Below are 22,356 nucleotides of genomic sequence, written 5' to 3'. Positions count from 1 at the left end.
AAGTTGAGTTTGGGCAATAAGTTAAATAGATGTTCATGTTTTGACTATAAAGCAACGTTGGCTGCTATGTTGAGGAAGGATTCAGATATGTATCTGCATCTCTCAATCTGTATCAACAAAGCACAACATAAGCTCCCCCCATTCCCCAAACCATTCCCGACTTTCTTTTCTGGATTCTTGTATCTAATCTCTACAGTACAGTCATAACTTTGGATTATTCTTTTGGGTTTTTAAGTAACAGACCATGAATATCCCTTTGATCTTAACCATTCTTGGCAGCTCTTGGTGGGGTGTTGTTATGCTGAAAGATGAGCCTCTATACCTCTATATCTTGATTAAGAGGCCTCAGAGTAAATGGGGCTGCATGAACATTTATATAACACTGTTCAGATTTTTATTTGTTCAAAATAATTGAAAACCACATGATTTACCTTCCATTTAAAGGTTGTTCACTACTGTGTATTGCTCTTTCATCTGAAAAAAAAAAATACCAATATAACATATTGAGCTTTGTGTAGCAATGTGACAAGATCTGATAACATAAGAAAGGGTGTGAATATTTCTAAAAGGCAACTAACCAACCAGACTGTGTTATGAATGCTATCACAGTTGAGGTTTTGGTGCCACTTTATATTTTCTCACATTTGTTTGAATAAAATAAATGAAAAAAAAATGTTGAATCTCAAAGGGCAATTAAATAGTTATTCTTAGTATTTAAATTTTGTCTCACAAATTATCAAAATTATAACTTAAAAAAAGAAGCGTTAAACTTCCTCTGCATCGTTTCACCATAGGTGTCATGGTTTCAAACTTTGGGTTTGCTGCCATCTGCTGGAAGATATGGAAACAACAAGAGAAAAAATGCCCAAATTCACCCAAGTAGCTATGAGCTGAAAAAAACACTTTGATTACAAATACATCTAATGTATATGTAGTTGGTATTTGGGATTAGTGGACCAGCTGAGGCCTTTTAAGTCTCTACTCTGTTCTTGTTTCTGAAATAAAAATTGCTCCCAAGTTAATTTCCTGTTAATTGGTGTTTAGTGTGTCAAGCCTTTTGCCAATGTCAATGTAAGGTTGCATTTTAAATCATCTTCTGTCTCAAACTGTAATCCTGTACCCTCTCGGTTTCTGTTTCCTGATGTTGTGGGTTTATTTTTCAAGTCAGAGGCAGTTCTGTGTCGTGTTTGTTGTTGCTGGCAAGCCATTCTGTCATTATCACATTTTCCTATTACCAAAAATACTTTTTTCCATTACCTGTTGTTACAGCTTTCTCATACATAGGCTCTGCACTGATTAGCAAAGGCTTAACCTTATGGTTTCAGCATAAACACTAAAACAAACTGCATGACTGTTCATTGTTGCCAATTAAAAAAAGAAGCAGTGCACCATTTAGGCAGCAGGAAGTCAACTTTCAGGCTCAATAATCAACCCTGTGCACCCAAAGGAAAGTGACTTTTTGTCTGCATCTCTGCCCCTTTTCTCGCTGTGCTTTCAGAGGCTACATTTATTTTTTAGATAATTGGGTATAAAACACCAATGGCCTCATTAGTTCAAATCATGCTGCTACCTCCTCGAAGGGGGTCTGGCGGCAGTACAGAAAACTGGGACTATAGTGAGTCCAAGAGACCAGTTTAGCTTAACTTTATGGCTGAGAACTTGTATAGGCTGAAAAGAAAAGAAAAGAAAAACATATGGACAGATGTGTGGCAACAATAAAAATCCAAGTCTACAGAGTATGTTAGATTCTCCACTCATAAAAATGTCCCTGTGATGGAACGACAACCTATCTAGGATGTAGCCTCTCAAAACCCCACAACCTTGCACGGATGAGAGTGTATAGACAATGGCTGGATAAACATCTTTGGTCCTCCAGTAACTGAAGCCTATTCTGATTCAGTTCACCTGTTGACCATACCGTGTAAGGGACCATTTTAATTTTTGATTTAAATAGGAATATGTGTGTCTGTGCTTCAAAATCCCCTCAAAGGTCCAAGTTTAAAATTGATCACTTCATTTCCCCTAAATACAACTGCAGCTATAAAGTGCCACAGTAGCATGCTGCCACCTCCTTGCTAGAGTGCTGTGAGAATATTTCTCTGTAACTATGACTAAAGCCTAATAATCTTTAAAATGTTGACACATCATGTAAAAAAACAATCAAAGAAAAACAGATATGCAATTTATTTGCTTTCTAGTTTTTTACCACATGTGAGAAAAGGTGTGTGAATAAAAAGCAACATTTTGTCCAGCTGCCTTCAGTTTAGGACACCATTATATTAGGACGTGTCCAATGATGCCATCTAGTGGTAAATGCACAAATTGCAGCTAAATTGCTCCTTCTCCAACTAAAGCCTGAACTGTAGCCGAAAAAAATGACAGGGATCAAAGGGATGTTATATGAGAGATACATGGAAAGTTTCCTCTCCATCTAAGGAGACAAAAACAATAGAAATCTAGTTTTTACCTCACTCTGTAATTTATTTTAGATGTTTTTTGTTTTTTTTACCAATAGATTCAGCTATTATATACCTGTGTATATAAACTGGACATCACAGGAGTCAGGTGGATGTGTGAGTGTTTTTGAAGAGAATATAGTACTCATTCAAAATTTTAATTTAGTTTATTCAGATTTATGTGTTAAGCTAAAAGTTTATTTTAAAATGATTTTGAGACTGATTGGTTTATGAGTTTTTGAGTTAAATTGTACATATCTTACATATTCTTATTTATAGCGGTTTAAAAGTGTACCCACTCCTGTGAGACAATTAAAAGTATATTAAAACTGTCATGATCTGCGGGTTTTTTGATATTTATATATTTATTTATTTTTGTGTATTTTAACCAGTTCTTAGTTTCCCAGATCGTTATTTCTTTAGTTTATCATCTTTGATGGGTTTAAAGTTTTAGTTCTCACTTTTGTGAACGGGTTGGTGGCTTTTGTTCTTAGCTCATTCATTGTTGATCTTCAGTGACCTCACTATTCTCAACTGTTGCTCATTTCCTATCTTATTACTTTCACCTGTGTTCTGCCTCACCTTCGTCTGTTTTCAAACTCCCTGATTTCTTCACTCTCTGTGGGTCACTCCTGCGTACCCTGTACAGACTATCTGGAACAAAAAAAGCAGGCCCATATGAACAACAGTAACCCCAAATCAGGATGCAACCGCCACCATTGTGGGCGTGGTTTTATTTTGTTGCTAATGATACCTTTTGGAATCGTGGCTCCAACATTTAGGTTTGGCTTTCTCAGACTGCAACATCGTCTCCCACAAGGTTCTTGGTCGATTTTACATTAAAAGGGAGATACAAGAATTTCTGCCAAAAAAAAAAAAACTGGCTATGTCTCACCACAAACGACAACAATGTCCAATATCCACCATGCCTCTGGATCAAGAAATAAGTTATTAGGACAAATGCGTTTTGTTACGGGGCAGCTCAACCTTTTGTCAGGCTCGTCCAATTCGCACTAAAGGAAGCAGGTGTGTTCTCAAGAAGAGTAAATATGGTGTTCTCAACGCCTGTGGTGAGGTGATGTTTCTTTTTAAATAATGTATGTAAATCTGAGTGTGCACGTACCTCTACATGATTGGTGGATACAAGGGACGGAAAAATACGGATAGGTTACCTAAGTGGAGAGGCTGTGTAAGATGACGCTGCCACAGACTGCCCGTCATTCATCTTCTTCTCATCCAAACCAGCCAGCCGTTGCTTTTGGAGCACCTTTATAAACAACTTTAGATCTGTGTGTTACAATCAGGAGTTTGTAGCCCCCCCCCCCCCCGTTTGACTTGGTTTGGGAAGAGTTATTGTCTTTTGGTTCATTAATTTTGAATAGCTCAGTTCGGTTACTATTTCAAGTAGTTTCCTTTTGTTTGCTGTTTCGGCATAACGTCCTCCCTGAAGCTACATCCAGTTGAAACTATTTGAATCTAAAGTAAATTAACATAATCAGAAGCAAATAAAGCACATCATTGTAAATACGTACAATGGCGTGTTGTGGCTGCTTGACGTCTGATGAGGATGAACAATCTTCACGTTGTGGTCTGGCCACCCATAGACAGGCCATAACAGTGGAAATTGAATCAAAAGGTTCATAACACAACGTTTTTAACTCGGGGTGTGCATACCTGCCCAATTGGAGGATTTTACCTAATGAAGACACAAAAGGAACCCTTTTACAGGCCTCTGGCAACACATTTTTTTCTTTATTCTGAGTAAGATGTGTCAACATCCAGCATGACAAAAATTGTACAAAGTTCACAATTTATAAATGAAATATCACAGCAACTTGTGATCTCACACATTTATAGCAAAATTAAAATGTCAACAAATCCATGCTGTGTAGTACAAAAATAAATCAAACCTCAGTTCCACAGAGAGAGCACAATAGTTTATACAAAATCCTGTCTTTGTTAATGGCGGCTGAAATCATCCTGGAAATGAACCGGCTCGAAGAAAGGAATAAACTCTAAAGGATTCACAATAATTTATATGAAAATTCAGCATTCTAAATATGTGACAAACCTCTTGTGTACCAACGTCGGATGAGCAGCTGGTTTGTGCTTTAAAAAGTCCCTTTGTCCATTTTTCACTGTTAATGAGAATTAATTCAAGAACTGGTACTAGCTATAACTATACTGAAGCATTACTATATTGGCAAAAAGCTGCAGACACGATGCTGTGGAGAGAAAGGCGTATGCAGTCATGGATGATGGGTAGTAGAGTCCTGGACGAGGACCCGCAAATTACAATAGATGAGATTCAGTCTGGTGAACCACAAGCACCTTTTTGCATTAGCTCTCGAAAAGGCAAATTCTGAACATGATCGCTAACAACTACGGTGACAGAATGGAGGGCTGCGTACTCTTACTCTGTGAAGGTCTCCAAGCTTTTGCCTCCTCTGCTTTTTTTTTTTTTGTTGTTTTTTCTTTTTCCAACCTTGAACTGATTGACTATTTAATCCTTTGTACAGTGATTAGATATAAAGTGCTGCTGGGGGGGAGGGATAACTTCATCTTCCTAAAACGTAGCGAAAAAAATGAACAAACTTTAATGTTTTTACACTTGATAACAGCCTAAAATATAACTGCTAAGGTTATAATCATCCTTCTGTCTGATTTCAGAGTCTTTGTTCCTCCTCTCTTTTTTGCTCTCCGTGGGAGGATAACCACACCTGCAGTGGCTCCAAGCGGTTGGTTGCTCCGATCGTGTGCCGAAGAGGTCACCTGGAAAAATTGCACGCCCGCCATACGTAAGGATAATATCTTCAAGGAGAAGTGCAAATAGTCTACTGGCACATAAGTGGGGACAGCGACCCTGTAAGTCCCGCTCTCTATAAATACTTTCTACAAAACCTTTTCTCCTCTGGCTCTCGGGTAACTGCGTTTAGTTTCTGTAAGAACATCAAAACATGGAAACGAAGGTGTCCCTGTGCAAAGTTGTACAGAAAAAAAGAAAAAAAAAAAAGTCCAACTCATATACTTTTTGCTCCTAAAACTCAATGTCCAGGTTCCCTCCTCTTTTTTAAAAAGACATTTCGTATTAAAAGATTTGTATAAAAATCAATATTTTACATAGGCTATATTAAAAAGATTCATGTTACCCCGCTATGCTTATAAACAAGAGATTGCATATACCCAACCTTTTTTTTTTCCCATTTTGCAGATTGCATCGCGTATACCTCTTTTTAAACAAATGATTTAGGTTTTTTTATATTGCTGAGACATTTCATGATCCTAGCAACATACCACCGATCAGATCTGATTCTTAAAAAAAAAAAGGCTAAAATCTTGCCTCTAAAGGTCATTGTCTTTACACATCTTTTCTACCTCAAACTAATTTAGGAATGAGCATGAGAACATGCAAATTGGCTCTGCTAGATACAGTAATGGGGGGGGGGGGAGGATTTTTTTTCCACCATCGGGTTTCCGTGTAATGATGTTTACAATATAACTTCATACATTCATACAGACATCAGGTAATTCTCTTCCCCAGAATTCATTTACAGCACTGATTAAAAATGGCCCCACCTACAGCGACACATCTTTACTCTTCGTCATAACAAAGCACAAAATGATTCTCAAGCAGTTTTTTTTTTTTATATAGAAAATAAAGCAATTCGCAAACCAGTTCTTGCTTTTTGACAATCTACACGCAGGAAGAAGAAGATAAAGAAGGGGAGGTGGGGGGAGAAGAGCTCAGTTCATCAAGTCCAGAGTCATCCACTGGAAAATAAAAAGCTTCTTCCTTGCTTGTAGTTTTTTTTTGTTCCTCGTTTTTCACCGTCCTCTTTTTTTTTCTTTTTTTCTTTTTGTTTGTCTGAAATGCTTTGTTTTGTCGATCAATAAAAAGAACCTCTGTTTTTGTTAGCTTACTGTTCAGAAATATACACTAAAAATGTGCATACATGAGCAGCTAGAAACATTACATGACACTATGTCAGCTCATATGAAAACGTACAAAATGTAAATGTCCTCAAAAACTATTTTGCAATTTACTCCTTTATGTTCTTCCCTCAAAAGCAAGACCCAAAAACAAAAGGGAAAAAAAATCATCTTGAGGTCTTTCTAAGCATAATACCTCTTTTTTTTCTCCAAAGAACAGAATTCAGAATATATATATAACACTATATCAAATTACTGCACTGAACCGAGGAGGTCAAACCGTCACTGCCTGTGTCTCTTTCTGTCAGGGTGGGGGTGGAGGGGGTTTGGGGGGGACCGATGTCTCCCTCTGCTGAGATGTTACACTTGAATCCCTTGTACTGCTTGCTTGATGTTTTCCAGCAGCGCTTTGTTTTCCACGCTCTGGTACTGGTCTTGGTTTGTGTAGATGTCCGTCAGAGTGGTGACGTAGGCGTCAAAGTTCTGGTCGCTTAGCGATTCCTGCAGGACCAAACCAAAACTTCTGTTAGAGATACACCTGCGATCCAAATGGTCGATTCAGATCTCCAATGAACAGAACAAGTCCAGTTCCGCTTTGTTTAAGGTGACGGAAATATCACACCCAGTCATGGGTAAGAATAGAGCACGCTTTGTTTCAGTTCTAGGGTTTTACAAATATGAAGAGAAATGGAGTGTCTCTGAAATGAATTAAATCTAACTTTAAACCTATAGTCGGTAATCCTGTTCAGAAACACTTTTCCTTATACTGGGTGAAATGGTCCTTCCATCCTGAGAATAGTCAATACATTAGGTATTCAGTCATTCGCACCAAATAGCAGGGATTGGTCAAATGATTGGTCCTTCCCACACTGCCCTCTGTCCCTTGAGTTCTGGAGGGATCACTTTATCTATTGGTTGTCCCACCTGCCAGTCATTCTGATGCGCTCACATAACGGCAGTGTTCGTGCACGTTCCTTGTTAGTTTCCGCTTACTGGCTGCGCATTCACACTTCTAGTATGTATCTGGTTAGCTTAGCAGTTAGCCTAGCGGTCAGCTATTTGAAAAGGGACTTGGAGAAACTTACAGAAAAATCACAGACTCTACCTTTAATAGTACCACAGATTCCATGCTGTCGTCATTTATTAAATGACAATAAGGTCAACATTTTAAAAAGCTGTGGAAAAACTAAGCATACCCCTAGAGTTTCCAACAACTGGACAGCAACACCCAGGCACTGTTAATAAAGTATACTTACCTACTGATCATCATCACCATGACCAGTAATTAATAAAAGCAGAAATTTCTCTACCACCATATATAGTCCCTCTAGGGAGCTTCGGGTCTGCTCTGAAGTCTCCTCCTAGTGGAATTACAATACTTCCTCCAAAAAGAGGAAGTATTTTAACCAGACTACCCAACCACCTCTATGGACTCCTTTTAAAGTGAAGTAGGACCAGTATTGTATAAAGTACTGAAATCTCAGAGTCAAGTAAAAGTATAGGTACCTCTCCAAAATATGACTTTGATAAAAGTCCAAGTCACTGACTGAAATGTTACTTGAGTTAAAGTCTTAAAGTATCTGAAATGTCTTGTACTTAAGTATGAAAATTACTGTAAAAATAGATGTACTCAAGTAATGTAATGAAAAGTATAACAAAGCAAATGCAGTTTGAATGACATTTTTTACATTTTGGCAAACTTTGAAAGTCAAATTTACTTAAAATAATATAAACAACCAAGTACAGGAGACATTTAGACCAAGTTTAGACAGAAAACACAACCTTTTTGTAAGCTTTCAGTTTTTCTTCTTCAAGTAAGGTCAGTGGTATATAAATTGCATGTGTCGCTCTCTCTCCCTCTCTCTTTTTTTTTTTTTTTTTTTTTGTAACGAGTAACTAAACCAAACATTGAAAATGTATTGGAGTAAAAGTATGCAATTAAGTTCAAAAATATAGTGAAGTAAAAGTGAAAGTTATCAAAAATAATTATACTCGAGGAAAGTATAAAGTACTCCAAAATATACTTAAGTACAGTAGTGAAGTATTTATACTTTGTTACTATACAACACTGAGTAGGACCATCTCTAGTTTGAGCTCCCCCAAGAAGGGGGAAATCCTCACCTTACCTGTAAGGCTGAGTCTGGCTACCCTATGAAGGCTTGCTAATTTCAGCCACTTGCATACGAGATCTTGTTCTTTTGGCCACGATCGGTATCTCATGACCATATGTGAGGGTCAGACTGAAGACAGCCCTGTGAACTAAGAGCTTTGCGTTTTGGCTCAGCTCTTTCTTCGCCACAACAGATTGGAAGAACGCCTGCGACACTGCAGAAAAAGATTACTTTTCTATAGACCTAATTGCCATACTTACTTTACTTAGTCTTCCAAATAGATAAAATTACTCACAAGTAAAACATTCACAGTTTTTAAGTCTCAACCATTTCTATATTTTTTTTTATTTTTTTTTTTTACAAATGATCTGATTTACTCATGTGCAACATTTGCACTTTCAGAATACTGTGGATTAAATGAAAAAAAAAATCATCCCAGTATGATAATGAGTTTTAGATATTCTTGGAAGGTGGCCAATTGTTATTATATTAGAAATAACACAAAGAGGTTTATCTGAAGGAACAACATTGTTTTAACCCTTATTTTGTTGTCATGAATGTATTTTGTTCTGTTGAAACCCATGATTTAGAATTATTGAAGGTAGTTATGAAAGGAATATTTTGTAGTTAATACCAATAAATCTTTGTGTCTACCGCTCCTTGTGAGTGTTCATATTCCCAAAATTAAGATTTGAAAGTGTGGCAAGCCCTGGTATTCAGTCAACAGTTATGTTGTATTTTATAATTTAAAATCACAAGAAAATACAGTTTGTGGCTCTAATGTGAAAGTGTTCAGTGGCATTGAATACTTTTTCAAAGCACAGTGTTTTTTTTCTTCTTTCTTTTGAAGCATAAGACACAAAGGGCCACATTAAAATGCACAGCAGGAAAAATGCATCTTAAACAATTTAAGTGAGAGACTTACTTGCTGGTGCATCTGTAAGCAGCTGTTATTCCTTAGAGGAAGTTCTTTTTCTGCCAGCGGTTTCTGCAGACAGTCAAGAAAGACCGATTTCTTTAAGCAGGACACGTTCAAGCAAGATGCTATTCCTAAAATCAAACACTAGATGGCAGTATCTATTAAGCAGCCACAATATATAGATCTAGAAAAAATGGAGCTTAAACATAGATAAAGCAAGACAGCAGGACAAAGCCCATTTAAGGAGGATTAAAAGTACATTTTATTTTCCCCTAACTTCTTTCATCTGCGCTACTCCTGGGATCTAAAAGCAACATAAGATAACAAAAATTGCTTTCACATTTCAAAGGATGTCTGATTCTTTTCGCTTTGTCAGTGATAGATTTATTGCGCAAGAGATGATCATAAAAAGAATAGCAGCGTGATGGACAAAGAGGTAAAAAAAATTGTCTGTGATTACTTGAAAAACTCTTGGCAAAAAAAACAAACAATGGAAGTGAACAGAAAAAAGGTGTCTGAAGCACATAGAAAAGTTGTTGTTTTGTTATCCTCCAAAAACAACCTCCGTTTGAATTAAAATGATGGCAAAGGCTGCTTTTGAGAATTCAATCGCCACATATATACTCCTTTTAATCATAGCTCCCCTGTAAAAGTCAACACAAACTTAAAACGTATTGTTTGGTTTCTGCTGAATTTCAGCTCTCACAGTTGGTTGCAACTCTGCCCTCCTTTCACAACTCCCCCTCAGCCTTTGGAAAGACAAGCGATGCTCCACACTTTACACTCAGCATGCACAGAAAGCCGTGGGCAAATCTACACAGATAAAAGCTATGGTCAACTATGATCTGTGACCTTCTGGCTCGCTCGTTTCCTGGTAGCCCTTACCATATGAGGGAGCTGGACATTAGCTAAACTGTTAATCAGTGAGTGGCTGAGGTTGGCCAGCTCATGCAGCAGAGATTCATTTTGCTGTTCAATCACCTTGTTTTCCTCCTCTATGGACTTCAAGTTGGTCTCCATTGTTGTGATCTGCAAAGAAAAAGGGAGGGATCACGGTGTGTTGCAGGTTTCCACTCACCAATTCAGGAGGACAAAAAACGGAAAGGCCCCAATGCGGAAGACTCACCTGTGTTCTGAGTTTGATCATATCTGCCTCCACTTGTGAATTCGATTCACTTATATCTTTGATTTCATCATCCAGCTGCTTGATCTCCTCGTCATGCTCCAGCCCTGTGGACAATGAGCGGCGTTAACCGCACTGCTAACGCGTGAATCAAACTAAGAGCCTCGTTGTCAGACTTTAAATGATTCACAATGACATAAAATGTACAAAATTCATCTTGGATGCGCGTTTGACAGTGTCCACCTCTACAAAAGGCAATTGGAGCTGATCACGACTCAACAAATTTAATGATAATCTTTTAGCATCTCTTTAAAATGGTTCGATTACTTCCAGATTGTCCCTCCAGATTGGAGTCATTCATTTCATTATTACCCATGAATTGCGGTTCATTTGCTGCCACACACACACACACACACACACACACACATGCACGCACTATTCTGATTGGTTTATTATCTGTAACTGGAACTCCTTGTTCCTGATTGGCTGCATTGTGTGGCTGAGCTTACCGTTGCTGGCACGTTGGTGCTTTATTGTTAGCATTTCCACTCCCGAGAGCCTGGCTTTCCTCATGGCGGAGGTGGCGCGTGGACAACCCGACAGACTGCAGGCGGCAACCAGAAGCAAGCTTTATTTCAGTTTATTGTTTCGGGGGCTTCCATATTGCTGTTACAGACTGCCTGTGTGCTATTTGGCGTGAGCTTAGAGAGAAACTCTGCACTGGCGCCGGACAATGAGGCAAACCGGGGGGGGGGTTGTTAAACAGAAGAGTTTTGTTCAGTGGTTTAAGACAAGCCAACATCGGACTGTTTATGTATATATAGTTTCAGCTACTTATTTTCTCTTGATGAGTATTTATTGTTGGTTCTTAGGGTCTGCAGATTTTACTTGTGCACAATGTTGCAATTTTGCTGAGATACAGCAGCTGTTACATGTAATATGAACCCGTCAATGAGATTTGATTATTTTTTTTTTTTACTTTTCTAAGCTTTTCCCACTTTAGGTCAGATAGAATCACCAAAGTTATTTCCAAAATAATTTGCTAAATGCCAGAGTAATGATGGAGATTTTTTTTCTTACTTACTTGAAAATCAACACTTTAATTCACACTATAATCACTATGCCTTAAAACAAATGAAGAAAGTCCCAATTTGGAATCAGAATCGAAAACCTAAAGCAGGTTTTCGATTCTGATTCCAAAAGAGGTTTTGTTGCATTTGGGATCATTATCTGGTTTGAACCCCCACCAGTACCAAGATTACACTCGTCTAATGTGTTAGCTATGATTAAGGAAATGGGTTAGGATGTTCAACAGTCAAGCTAAAGCTTTTAAAACTAAGAACACATTTATCAGAAATGATGGTGGTCAGCATGATGCTGGGGGCCTCATTCACTGCCAGTGGTGCTGTTGCATTATACGAGATGTATTCAGTGCTTGGAAATAATACGTTCTTCAACGTCACTTCACATCAACAGCTAGGTAGTTTAAACTTGGACGCGTTTGGGTGTTCCAGCAGACAATGACCCTAAACACATAACATTTTGGATAAAGCAGTGTAACATTGAGAATTTAAGGAACATTGAGGAAAACAACTTCTGGGCTACGATTAAATGTCCTGTCTGGGCCCAAAAAAACAACAATTTTGACACTTTGTGGTTTAAAGAAAATCTACAAGAGGTTCAAACTTCTTTACCAACTTTTTGTTTTAATATTCATTAAAGCGTGTTGTGTATTTACATTGCCCCAACAAAATAATGATTTAAATGGATCTCTAACACCCTAAAAGTAACACAACATTCGTTGTCGTGGTGATTCTAGTTAAACTTTTGATAGCCTGCTGATATAAATGCGGCTCAGCGTCAATTAATTGATCTCATTCTACTTTAATTAGCTGTATTCTTGATCACAGACTGACATACTCTGTTGATCGTCTTTCAGCTACAACCCTGACTTAGCAACAATTGTGATTGTTGGACATTATGGGCATTTCTTATCCAATGCTTAATATTTCAGTACTGAACAACACCAGCAGGTTGTTTACGCTAATTACTTTGTGCAACTATGAGAGCACAGAGCTCTTTCCACATTGCGCATTTTCTTGTAGACGTTTTCCTCTTTAAGTGCAATGATTTCCGAGGAAAAATTGAAATACATGACGTCAACTTTATCAGTTGTCATTTTCTGCATACTTGACAGATGAAAATTGGGTTATTTTTGCTTTGGAAAAAAAAAATGTAAATGTTGCACCTGACATGATAGCATCCACCTTTGCTAAGAAAGCCAGGGAGGTCGAAAACTCTTGACTTTCACATGTCTGTGACATGGTGTTGACATGTTGTTTGAATGTAAACAACACTTGGATTGCATGCTGTTTGCCTGTTAGGCATGTGTCAAATTTTCATCTGTAAACGGTGTAAGAATATCGTAACCAATGTAAAAAAAAACAGGTTCTTTAAGTGTAAGAAACGCATCAACAAGGTGTCACAGAAATTAAAATGTGATTTGGGGTTCATGGCAAATAAAGACTTTGTCAAGCTCATTACCAAACCATGCTTTCTTAAAAACTCCCGAAAAAAGATTAGATAGCTCGTCAATCTAGGCCTGCTTTGGTCAAGAAGTTGCAATGGAGTGAATTTTTGGCCATTGAGGGATTCATTTTTAAAAGATTTGAATTGACCTAGAAATACGTCATGACATACACAATATTGCCAAAAGTATTGGGTCGGACCACCAAATCCGTGGATTCGAGTGTTCCAATCAATTCCATGGCTGCAGATGTGTAAAGTTTGGTGAAGAGAAACTTGACTGACCTAGAGCCCTGACTTAACCTTACAGAAAACCTTTGGGATTAACAAAAGCATAAAAGCCTACCCAAAAAACTAAAACAAACAAACAAACAAAACACAAGGAAGATTTTTACAGAATAGATAATGTTGCTATTGCTGGAGATGGGGATCAGTCAACAAATTTGACCCTGTTGATTAGGAATAGCATGTCATCAAAGCTCAAGTACACGTAAAAGAAAATCAAATATTTTTGGCAATATAGTGTTTTTTTTATTTATTCTAGCAACAAAAGAAATGCATAACTGCAGTAAATTTGAAATCCGATACCCTTGTTACATCTCTCTGATTTACCTTCTATGTGTCAGGAAGCTGCCGCTGACATGCCCCGAGCCGTCGCAGCCCGGCGTCGGGCAGGACATTCCCTCCGTCTTCCCCGACTTCCATGTGAACTGAATTCCATTCAGGTAGCCGTCTTTTTGTCTCTTGGCTGCTATGGGGCATCCTGAAGCACTTCTGTGGGACGCGTATTTCCCCGTCACATGTCCCTGGCCGTCACAACCTGGGACCGGACACCTGAGAGGGGATGGAACGACACTCAGTAATCATCCTTTTTATCATCTACAAGGAAAGACCTGTGTCAGCCACTGGCTCCCTAAAATAGAATATACTATCAGAATCCACTTTGTCTTTAACACATGATAAAATGTTTGTGTTGAGATGTTTTTTTTAAGCTGTCTTAGAGACAGGCTGATCAAAGGGAGAGTCTTACACTGTGCTAGTCAAATGAAATGAAGCAAAACTTTATTCCAAATGTGATATGGCACAAAATGGTCCAAGAATGACTCTAGCATCAGTTGTCAAAGTACCCCACTTTGTTGGTAAAATGTAAACTTGCTGATTTTATTTCCTCTTTTACTTTGTTATGTTATGTTTTGGAGCATTGCAACTTTACTTTTATCCAATGGAAGAATGTCCTCTTTTGTATGTTGCCTCCTGACATCAAGCAATTCCCCTGCTATACATGGTTTGCTATAAGGACAGAATGTGAGTGAATATTTTTGCCTGCAGTAAACATGGATCATATCTTTACCATTAGCTATTCTCGATCAATCACTGGATCAATAAGCAATTTGAAACGTTGAATATTGTATCAGATAAATGCTCAGCTCATCACTTTAATGTTTGAGTTTCTCCCATCAATCTTCAATATATCATCATCCCATCTCAAAAAATAATACATAAAACTATGGCAAGATCTTGAATATATATTTGATGCAAGATACAGAAACTTGTGCTCAGAAGTTTTTTTCCTCGCTTGCTTTATTCGAGGCAATTTGAGACAATGTAAAATGTAAAGTTTTATGCATAGGCATAAAAAAAGGACATGGTAAGGGTTTGGCCTGCGTTAGGAATTCCAAAACCCCAAAGTCCCACAAAGAGACTGTGTACAATATTAGATGGTAGGACAGATTTCTTTGATTAGTTAGCTCAGTGGGATGCAAGATTAGAATTTATGCTAGAGCTCTTGTGTTTCTGACCCATCTGTCTAGTACACTTGGTGTTAAGCATCACCAGTATGAAAATGGGACTGCATAGTGGTCTAGTTGGTAGCAGTCTAGCCTTGCAGCAAGGAGGTCCTAGGTTCTCACCCAGTGCACATGGGACAACCACCCAGTGGTTGTCCCATGTGACTCTGTAGACATGGTTCCATCCAGTTGACATGCAAATTTTGAGCAAACTTTTAAATAGTTGCAAAAAAGAATACACAAATTAGGGATGTTTCCATTCACTGGTTTACAGTGAAATAACCAGGCAACGCAAAGTGTAATTCTGTCAGAAGTTGATGCCACGTATGGCTGTAATAAACAGGAAGTAGAAGTTGCAAACTAGCCTGGACCACATATCTAAAAAAAAAAAAAAAAAAAAAAAAAAAAGACAAAGGTTTTCAAGAATGTGTGGCTATCGGGCAAGTTGGGATTGTTCTGTCATGTCAACTACTCTGGGCGATGTTCCTTGCAATCCAGAGACGTTGAGAAAGAAACGCAATTCTATGCGCATTATGAGAATATGAGGGAGGACAGCGACAGCAGTAACAGCTGATCAGTCATGTGAGATAAATGTTTGCTACGTCAGAACTTATTCGGCAAACATGTTTCCATCCTAGGTCATTTGGTCCAAAAAACACCGCAAGCAAGCAGTAAAATGGACTTGCATGGACAAGCGTGTACAGACAATAAATGGATGGATAGCAGCCAAAATTGAAATTAACAATGTTTAGGTGGTGTCAATGTCTACAAATCCTTCGTGTTTTCAACAAAACTGAGTCCACTACTTGCCAATATCTACAACTATTTTGATATGTCAAGACCTTTTATCAACCTGAAAATGCTTAAGTTGCTATATGTATATGGTAGGGATATGAGGCTTAGGAGGTGGGGGGTTTTGGGTTTGCTGGGGAGGCAGTGGTCAACCCTATTAACTTGTATGTATAAATTTAAGAGAAAAAGACTGTAAAGCTGAGCTGGGTGGCACAATTGATTTATTTACATTAATATATCTTCTTGTTTGCCACACCAGACTCACACATGCATGTATAAAATATGGAGATATCATTGTATTTTTAAATTTATGCACATACAATTTTTAAACACAACCTTTCAGATCTGTAGGTTGTTTAAAATGACCCAAGGTAGATCGAGATTTTGTTTTATTTGGCCTGAATTTTAAGGTCTGCTATAGCGACATACTTAAATAAAACTGAAGCATTGTTATTGGTTTTAGTTTTTAAGCATCATCCCAAGGTTATTGGGGACCTTACTAAAATTTCTGGAGATGCCCCGATGAACAGGTTAGGAAAGATATAATTCAAAGTACACTAAGCTTAGACTTAGAATTACAAATTCCACAAAAAGAAAAAAAAAAAGAAAAAAAGAAAAAAAAGCAGTAAATCATGTGAGAATGCCAGGAAGCATAAACTAAAACTTAAGGAATGTTTCATTAAATTTAGTATCAAGGAGTTTTGTAAAAAGTGCAGAAGAACATTGCCAGTTTTTGTTTTTTTATTTGAGTGGCAGAAATAGTGGAAAATATGACAGGACATTTTGATATCTGTACTCATTTTAATCTACACTGTTCAAGCTGTACAGCCCGTGTGCAGTTTTCTCTGCCACCAGAGACGAAGCTCAGTCTGTTTGGCATGTATCATAATTTCCTACCAACACCTCACTGATTGAGTTACCCCTGATGCAGAAAGGATACAAAGATCATTTTTTTAATGATGGCTTCCCAGCAATCATAAAGCATTATTGATACTTGAACTTGAAAAGTCCAGGATTTCTCCATAATTTATTGTGAAGATATGGTGATGCATAGCTCAGTAAGTACTATTGCAGAGGTCCTGAGTATAAGACTACCTACTACCTATCTTTATTATCAGTCTCTGTTAAAACAAATCTATGTTTATACCTATAAAACACATCTTCAACGTTATCTAGAACGTTTTACTCTCAAACCAAATATATTTCGCATGCAACCTAAACACCTATGAACCATTAAATATTGTTAAGACGCATTAACTGAAACCATTCGCATGGAAGCCATGTTAAAAAAAACTATTGTTCCATTTAGCTAAACTATTTATTATAAGTTCATGGCATCCACCCTGTAAACACCTTTCATGCTTAAAAGTTGCTGCGCTTGTCTATGACTGTCTAGACTAAAAATGGGCTAAATTTATGGCAAATTATGTCTTTCAGACAATTTCAGCAGGAATAAAGTATCGCTACCTCAGTCTAGAGATCAATGCATTGTGTTAGTATTGCATATTATTGCACACTGACCCACGCTGACTGATTACTGTTTTATACCCATGTGCTGAACAGCCTCTTGTAAGATATCTTGTGAACAGCTTGCACTAAAGTTTCTTTTTATGCTTTCAAGCTTGGAAAACCTTTCAAATATATATTTTTAAAGATTTCAGTAGTCTGTTTTAGATGGTATTGTTCATGCTTCCAGATGCTTCTCTTTATATTAAAACCGCATCCGAAGAGGGTTTGCTACGACATACTGAATCCAACAGAATGACAAGCTCGAGAATGAACAAAGTGTGTTGTTTGTGCTCTGCGCCACCAGAGAAATCAATGCAGCTGCAGGGTTGAGGCCACAGAAGCCCATTGTGGGATTTAGGCAGAGTCAATCAATCTCTCTCTGCTTCTATCTTCACTTCTCTGCTCGCCCGTCTCTTTACCTACGTGAGGGTCTGCAGGAGTTCGCCAGAGACCGCAGAACCACCTCCCTCTAAACTGCCAAAACCTTGCACTTCTGAAGTTCCTCCTACACCTTGACACAAGAGCAAAAACTTTATACTCCGGGTACATTTGTCTTGTCAGAACTAATACTGATTTATTCCTGCTTACAGGGATATGTGCGGTCGAACGGGAGGGTAAGCACCGACTGCACAAGATGTGGCGGGACTGATTAGGAATTGCATGCAGTCCGTTTTGAGGCAGGAAATGAAAAGTCATATGTCACAGGCAGTGGATGGCGAGCAGTGTTGGTGGCAGGAGGAAGTTCCGGCCCCAGGGTTTTATGGTCGGACAAAAGACTGATGATCTGTGCCTGTCCTCTACCTGATGGGCTCCTGGTCCTCCTTATTCTCTTTGCTGTGGATGATCTTTATCCCACTTTTCCTGGCCCGCGGACACCCTGAAAGACTGCAGACAAATGACAGAGTCACAAGGCTGAAATGCAGCTCAAAACGAGAGAAGGCTTTGTTGAGATGTATCTAGTGACTCTGAGCTGTACCTTCTGTGGGAAGCGTAGTTACCAGTGATATGTCCCGAACCATCACACCCTGGTGTCGGACACCTGGGGCACAAAACATACAAAGGGCTCAGGGCCTAACACAGATCTGTAGTGTCTTAATGATGCTTACATATACAACAGTTAAGCTGAAACGTTTCGAAAACCCCTAGGAGATTAATGTTTTGGGTAATCTTTTGATTATACCAACATGTTTCTTCCTTTTAGTCATATTAATATTTAGTAGTGGCCCATTCCACAGTCCTGACTCGAATCTGATCAAGAGTCAATGGTGGTTGCTAAAGGATAAGATCATGGCAAAGAGGTCTCTAAACTCATTGTCTAAAGTCTTAAAGATTATTGCAAAATATGAATAAAATATAAGTCAAAACTTGGAAGAAACTGATGAGCAAATATGGGCAGAGTTTAACTGCTGTAATCCCAGCTTTATTCACTTTTTGACTATTAAGAAGGGTATAAATATTGGCATTTTGACAAACTATTTTTAAAACTGAATGCAACCCTTTTTTAACCAATTGTTACCTCATTCCACTCGTTTTGCGATTATTTCCCATTTCAGAAATGCACCGGTTAAATGAATATCATTTAAAAGTTTTGAGTTGGTCTTCGCACATCTGACTGTCCAATTTGTTATAACAAGAGGAAGTCAAACATCCCACACAAATATAAATTAGTCATCTAAAACCTTACTTGAGTTCTTGTGCATTGTTGGCCAGCATGCTTCGAATACTTTTATCAGCCAAGGGACAACCTGAGAGACTGAAATATACACCAACAGAACATCAGATTACTCTGAATAAACAAACATACATTCCAGCCACTCTAAGACAAATACATGCGTGAGTAAAATATCAACCAGAAAATGCAAGAAAGCCATGATGCAAGTGCAAGGAGTTGATTAAGGGGGGGGGGGAAATAATGAAAAGTTAACCCTCTGAGTGTCTATACATAAAGAAAATGAAGTTTTTATTTGGTAAAAGTGACTGCATGTTTAACACATCAGAACTTAGTTGGAATTGAGAGGTTGTACAAGTCTCAGGATCCATGCGGACTCATCTCGCTCTGCAACCCTCAGCAAGTTCTGCTCAAACCTTTTGAATGGTAAATGCACAGTCTGCACTGGACTGTGAGAAGGTGCCTGGATGACTAAATAGCATCAGCTTAGAAGGCTTTAAATGTGGCCCACTGAGAAAAACTTAATCCAGGGCTTTACCTCAAAATGAGCATCTGCCCAATATTTAATTTATTTTTTTTCTGTCTCGCTTCTGCACTTCAATATTCAAAGGGCTAAGAGAAAAAAGTGAAACCCTCCCTTACAGATGGTTGACAGCATAGTTGAGGTAAGCTGAAAACAATAAAGAAAAAATAGACTAAGAATCCACCAGGAGAAAAGGAAGTCACACCTTCGATGTGAGGCGAAATTGCTCGTCAAGTGACCACTTCCATCACACCCCGGTGTGGGACATCTGCCACCGGAAAAATAGATAGATTTATAAGCCCAAAGGGAAGGAGAGGAAAAATCACAGGAAGAAAGGGGGATTTTTATTTTTATGGTTTTCATTGTTTCCAGTTTAGCTTCACTGTCCGTGATTAACCCAGTGCTGCCTGAGATAGGCTACTCTTGATGTGGAATGATACCGACAGCTTGAAATGTTTCATACAGATACCACAGATACCTTTAAATAAAAGTCATACAGCAGGCCAGCAGCACAATGTGAGGAGGGAGAGAGCAGAAGAGGTGGATCGCTGAGGTTAACTGAACAGAGGGATGGGGGAAGAAACTATAGGTGCATGTCAATAAATTGGGATCTCATCTAAAACATAATTTCTGTATTTAATAAAAAAGTGACATGTTTCCAGCATTAACATTATACATTTTAACCGTGGCATTAATGTGACATGGCATAGGTGTTCAGGAGGCAATGTTTGCTTTTATAGCGGCATTTAGCTCTTATACATTGTTGGGGTCTGTTGTCTGTCATCTTTGTCCTGATAATCACTTATAGATTCACTGTGCACAATAACCCCATGCTTATCAAACTATGTTCAAGCATGGCCCTTTTGGCAGTGTGGGAATGTGCCAAGTTCCGCTGGAAACGGAAATCAGTATCCCTATAAAGCTTGCAACCAGAGGAATGAATGAAGCGTACTAAAATTACGTGCTAGACGGCTTTGGGCTTGAAAAACACGCCAGCAGATGTCATGTCTCCCCACATCATCAGCGACTGTCAAGGCGTCACACTGGACCTCAAATTAGATTCTGTGCCTCTAAACTCTCCCTCAAGACTCTGGGACCTTGATTTAGGAATAAAATACTAAATTCATTTTAATCTCAAACAGGTCATAGCTACAACTTTTCCATCAAAACAATTCGTTTTTCAAAAATAATACATCGACAGAATGTCCAGAGTGATGCAGAATAAAAGTATTAATTTTACAGAAAAATTAATATATCGTATATAAAATAAATATTGACAGGTCCAAAATATATAAATATTTTGTTCTGGTTATGATGCTAACATTGACACGAAAGGATTCTGCGCAGATAGGAATTGTAGATAGACGTCACGTGAGACGGGGCTTAGTTGTTGCCAGATCATAATAGCTCCGTGGTAGCGTTGAGAAATGGTTTCTTTTCTGCGTTACATTTCTCAGATTCAAGGAGACCAAAAACGAAGCAAAACGAGGGTGAACATCGGTCAAGCTATTGAGAGTTGGTGCTGACTTAAGGAGAGGCCGCTTTCCTTCTGGAAAGGTAAGTTAAACGTTTGCTAATGCTAACAATGATGCTAATGATAATGCTGCCGGGTCTCGCAGCCGGTTGGGAAAAACTACGGTGGCCAAGAGATGCAAACGCACTACAGATACATAAAGTACCACAAACATAAATGCTGCAATCACAGAGATTAGACACACAAAAAGTACTCCGAACACAAAAGAGAGGCTAACAAAAACCTTACAATGGAAAATGGAGCAAAAGAAAAATGCTGCAGTCACAGAAATTAGACGCCCAACGTGCAAACATGATGTAAACACAAATTATGTAGACACACAAAACACCTGCAAAGGCAAAATGCTGCAAGTAGCAACAACAACTGCAAGTTAAGAAAAGCTGCATACTAGCTTTGCATAACGTAAGTGCTCCATGCCACTAGGGGCAGTAGACAATGGTCTACAGACATCAGGCTGCATCGATTGACATATCATAAATGCAAACTACGATAAAGTCTCAAGCACGCTAATGCTAAGGATGTATATGTGCTGCTGTTCTATAATATTGTAAAATATTAAAGTGTTTAAAACGACACAAAGGAAAACATACTTTTTCTTTCATCTATCCAAGTTTCCTTTGGGCATATCAAAATGTTTACTAAGGCCACCGGTTCTGGTCGCATTTTACTTGGTTGATGGTTGACTCCCCCTAGTGGTCTGTAGCAGTTCTGTTATGCTAAGCTAGTTTACAGCTTTTCTAAACTTGCAGCATTTTTCCTTTGCATTTGTGTTTGCAGCATGTTTGCACTTTCTGCGTCTAATTTCTGTGATCGCTGCAGTTCTCTTTTGCTGCCTTTTTCCATTGCATGTGTTTCGTGTGTTAGCCTCTTTTTTGCGTTTGGATTATTTTTTGTCTTTGCAGCGCATTTATGTATTTGCAGTGCGCTTGTACCTCTCAGCCACTGTGGCAAACAGTACAGTTGGAGGTTGGAACGAGAGAGGGCGAATGCGAGTGTGCCCTACTGGCCGGGAGAAGTTACATTTGTGCCTATTTCCTTTAAAGTGTCGCAAGAAGAAAAAAACTGAGAAAAAATACGAATTAGGCATGCTACCATCCACATGTTGCCGCAAATTTACCAGGCTACGCAAAGTGCAGATTCATCAGCAGTTAATGTTATCCATGGCAGTAATAAACAGGAAGTAGAAGTTGAAAACTAGCATCGACCACACATCTAATGAAAATGGAGAGGTTTTCAGGAATTTGTAACTATCGGGCAAGCTGTAACTGTTCTGTCGTGTCAACTAGTATTGGCGACGTTACATGCTGTCTTGAGACGTAGAAAAAGAATTGCAATTCTATGCGCAGAATATCCGAGAAGATGCCCACAGCAGAAACAGCTGATGAGTCAGCGAAAGTAAATGTTCGCTATGTCAGAACTTATTCGGCAAATGTGTTTCCATCTCCGGTTTTGCGCATTCACTCTTTTTTTTTGGAAA

General features: G+C 38.5%; 1 protein-coding gene across 6 annotated transcripts in view; it reads right to left on the bottom strand.

The window, feature by feature from the left end:
• Positions 1–4,176: 4,176 nt before the first annotated feature.
• myt1lb (myelin transcription factor 1-like, b) overlaps positions 4,177–22,356 on the bottom strand; it is a 95,921-nt gene continuing 77,741 nt past the window's right edge. For 3 of the 6 annotated variants that reach the window (XM_036150830.1, XM_036150834.1, XM_036150832.1), the window contains 9 exons: positions 18,838–18,906; positions 18,130–18,192; positions 17,955–18,038; positions 13,678–13,899; positions 11,049–11,143; positions 10,543–10,646; positions 10,302–10,445; positions 9,423–9,485; positions 4,177–6,887 (listed from right to left, as the gene is read on the bottom strand). In XM_036150830.1, coding sequence (XP_036006723.1) covers positions 6,747–6,887; positions 9,423–9,485; positions 10,302–10,445; positions 10,543–10,646; positions 11,049–11,143; positions 13,678–13,899; positions 17,955–18,038; positions 18,130–18,192; positions 18,838–18,906 — 985 coding nt within the window. In that variant the 3' untranslated portion in view covers positions 4,177–6,746. Of the gene's footprint in view, positions 6,888–9,422; positions 9,486–10,301; positions 10,446–10,542; positions 10,647–11,048; positions 11,144–13,677; positions 13,900–17,954; positions 18,039–18,129; positions 18,193–18,837; positions 18,907–19,550; positions 19,614–22,356 lie in introns of all 6 variants that reach the window. The other 3 variants (XM_036150829.1, XM_036150831.1, XM_036150833.1) reach the window with 3 other exon arrangements.

Source organism: Fundulus heteroclitus, chromosome 19 (assembly GCF_011125445.2).
Source record: "Fundulus heteroclitus isolate FHET01 chromosome 19, MU-UCD_Fhet_4.1, whole genome shotgun sequence".
Classification (NCBI taxonomy): domain Eukaryota; kingdom Metazoa; phylum Chordata; class Actinopteri; order Cyprinodontiformes; family Fundulidae; genus Fundulus; species Fundulus heteroclitus.
This window is presented reverse-complemented; position numbering and strand designations above follow the sequence as displayed.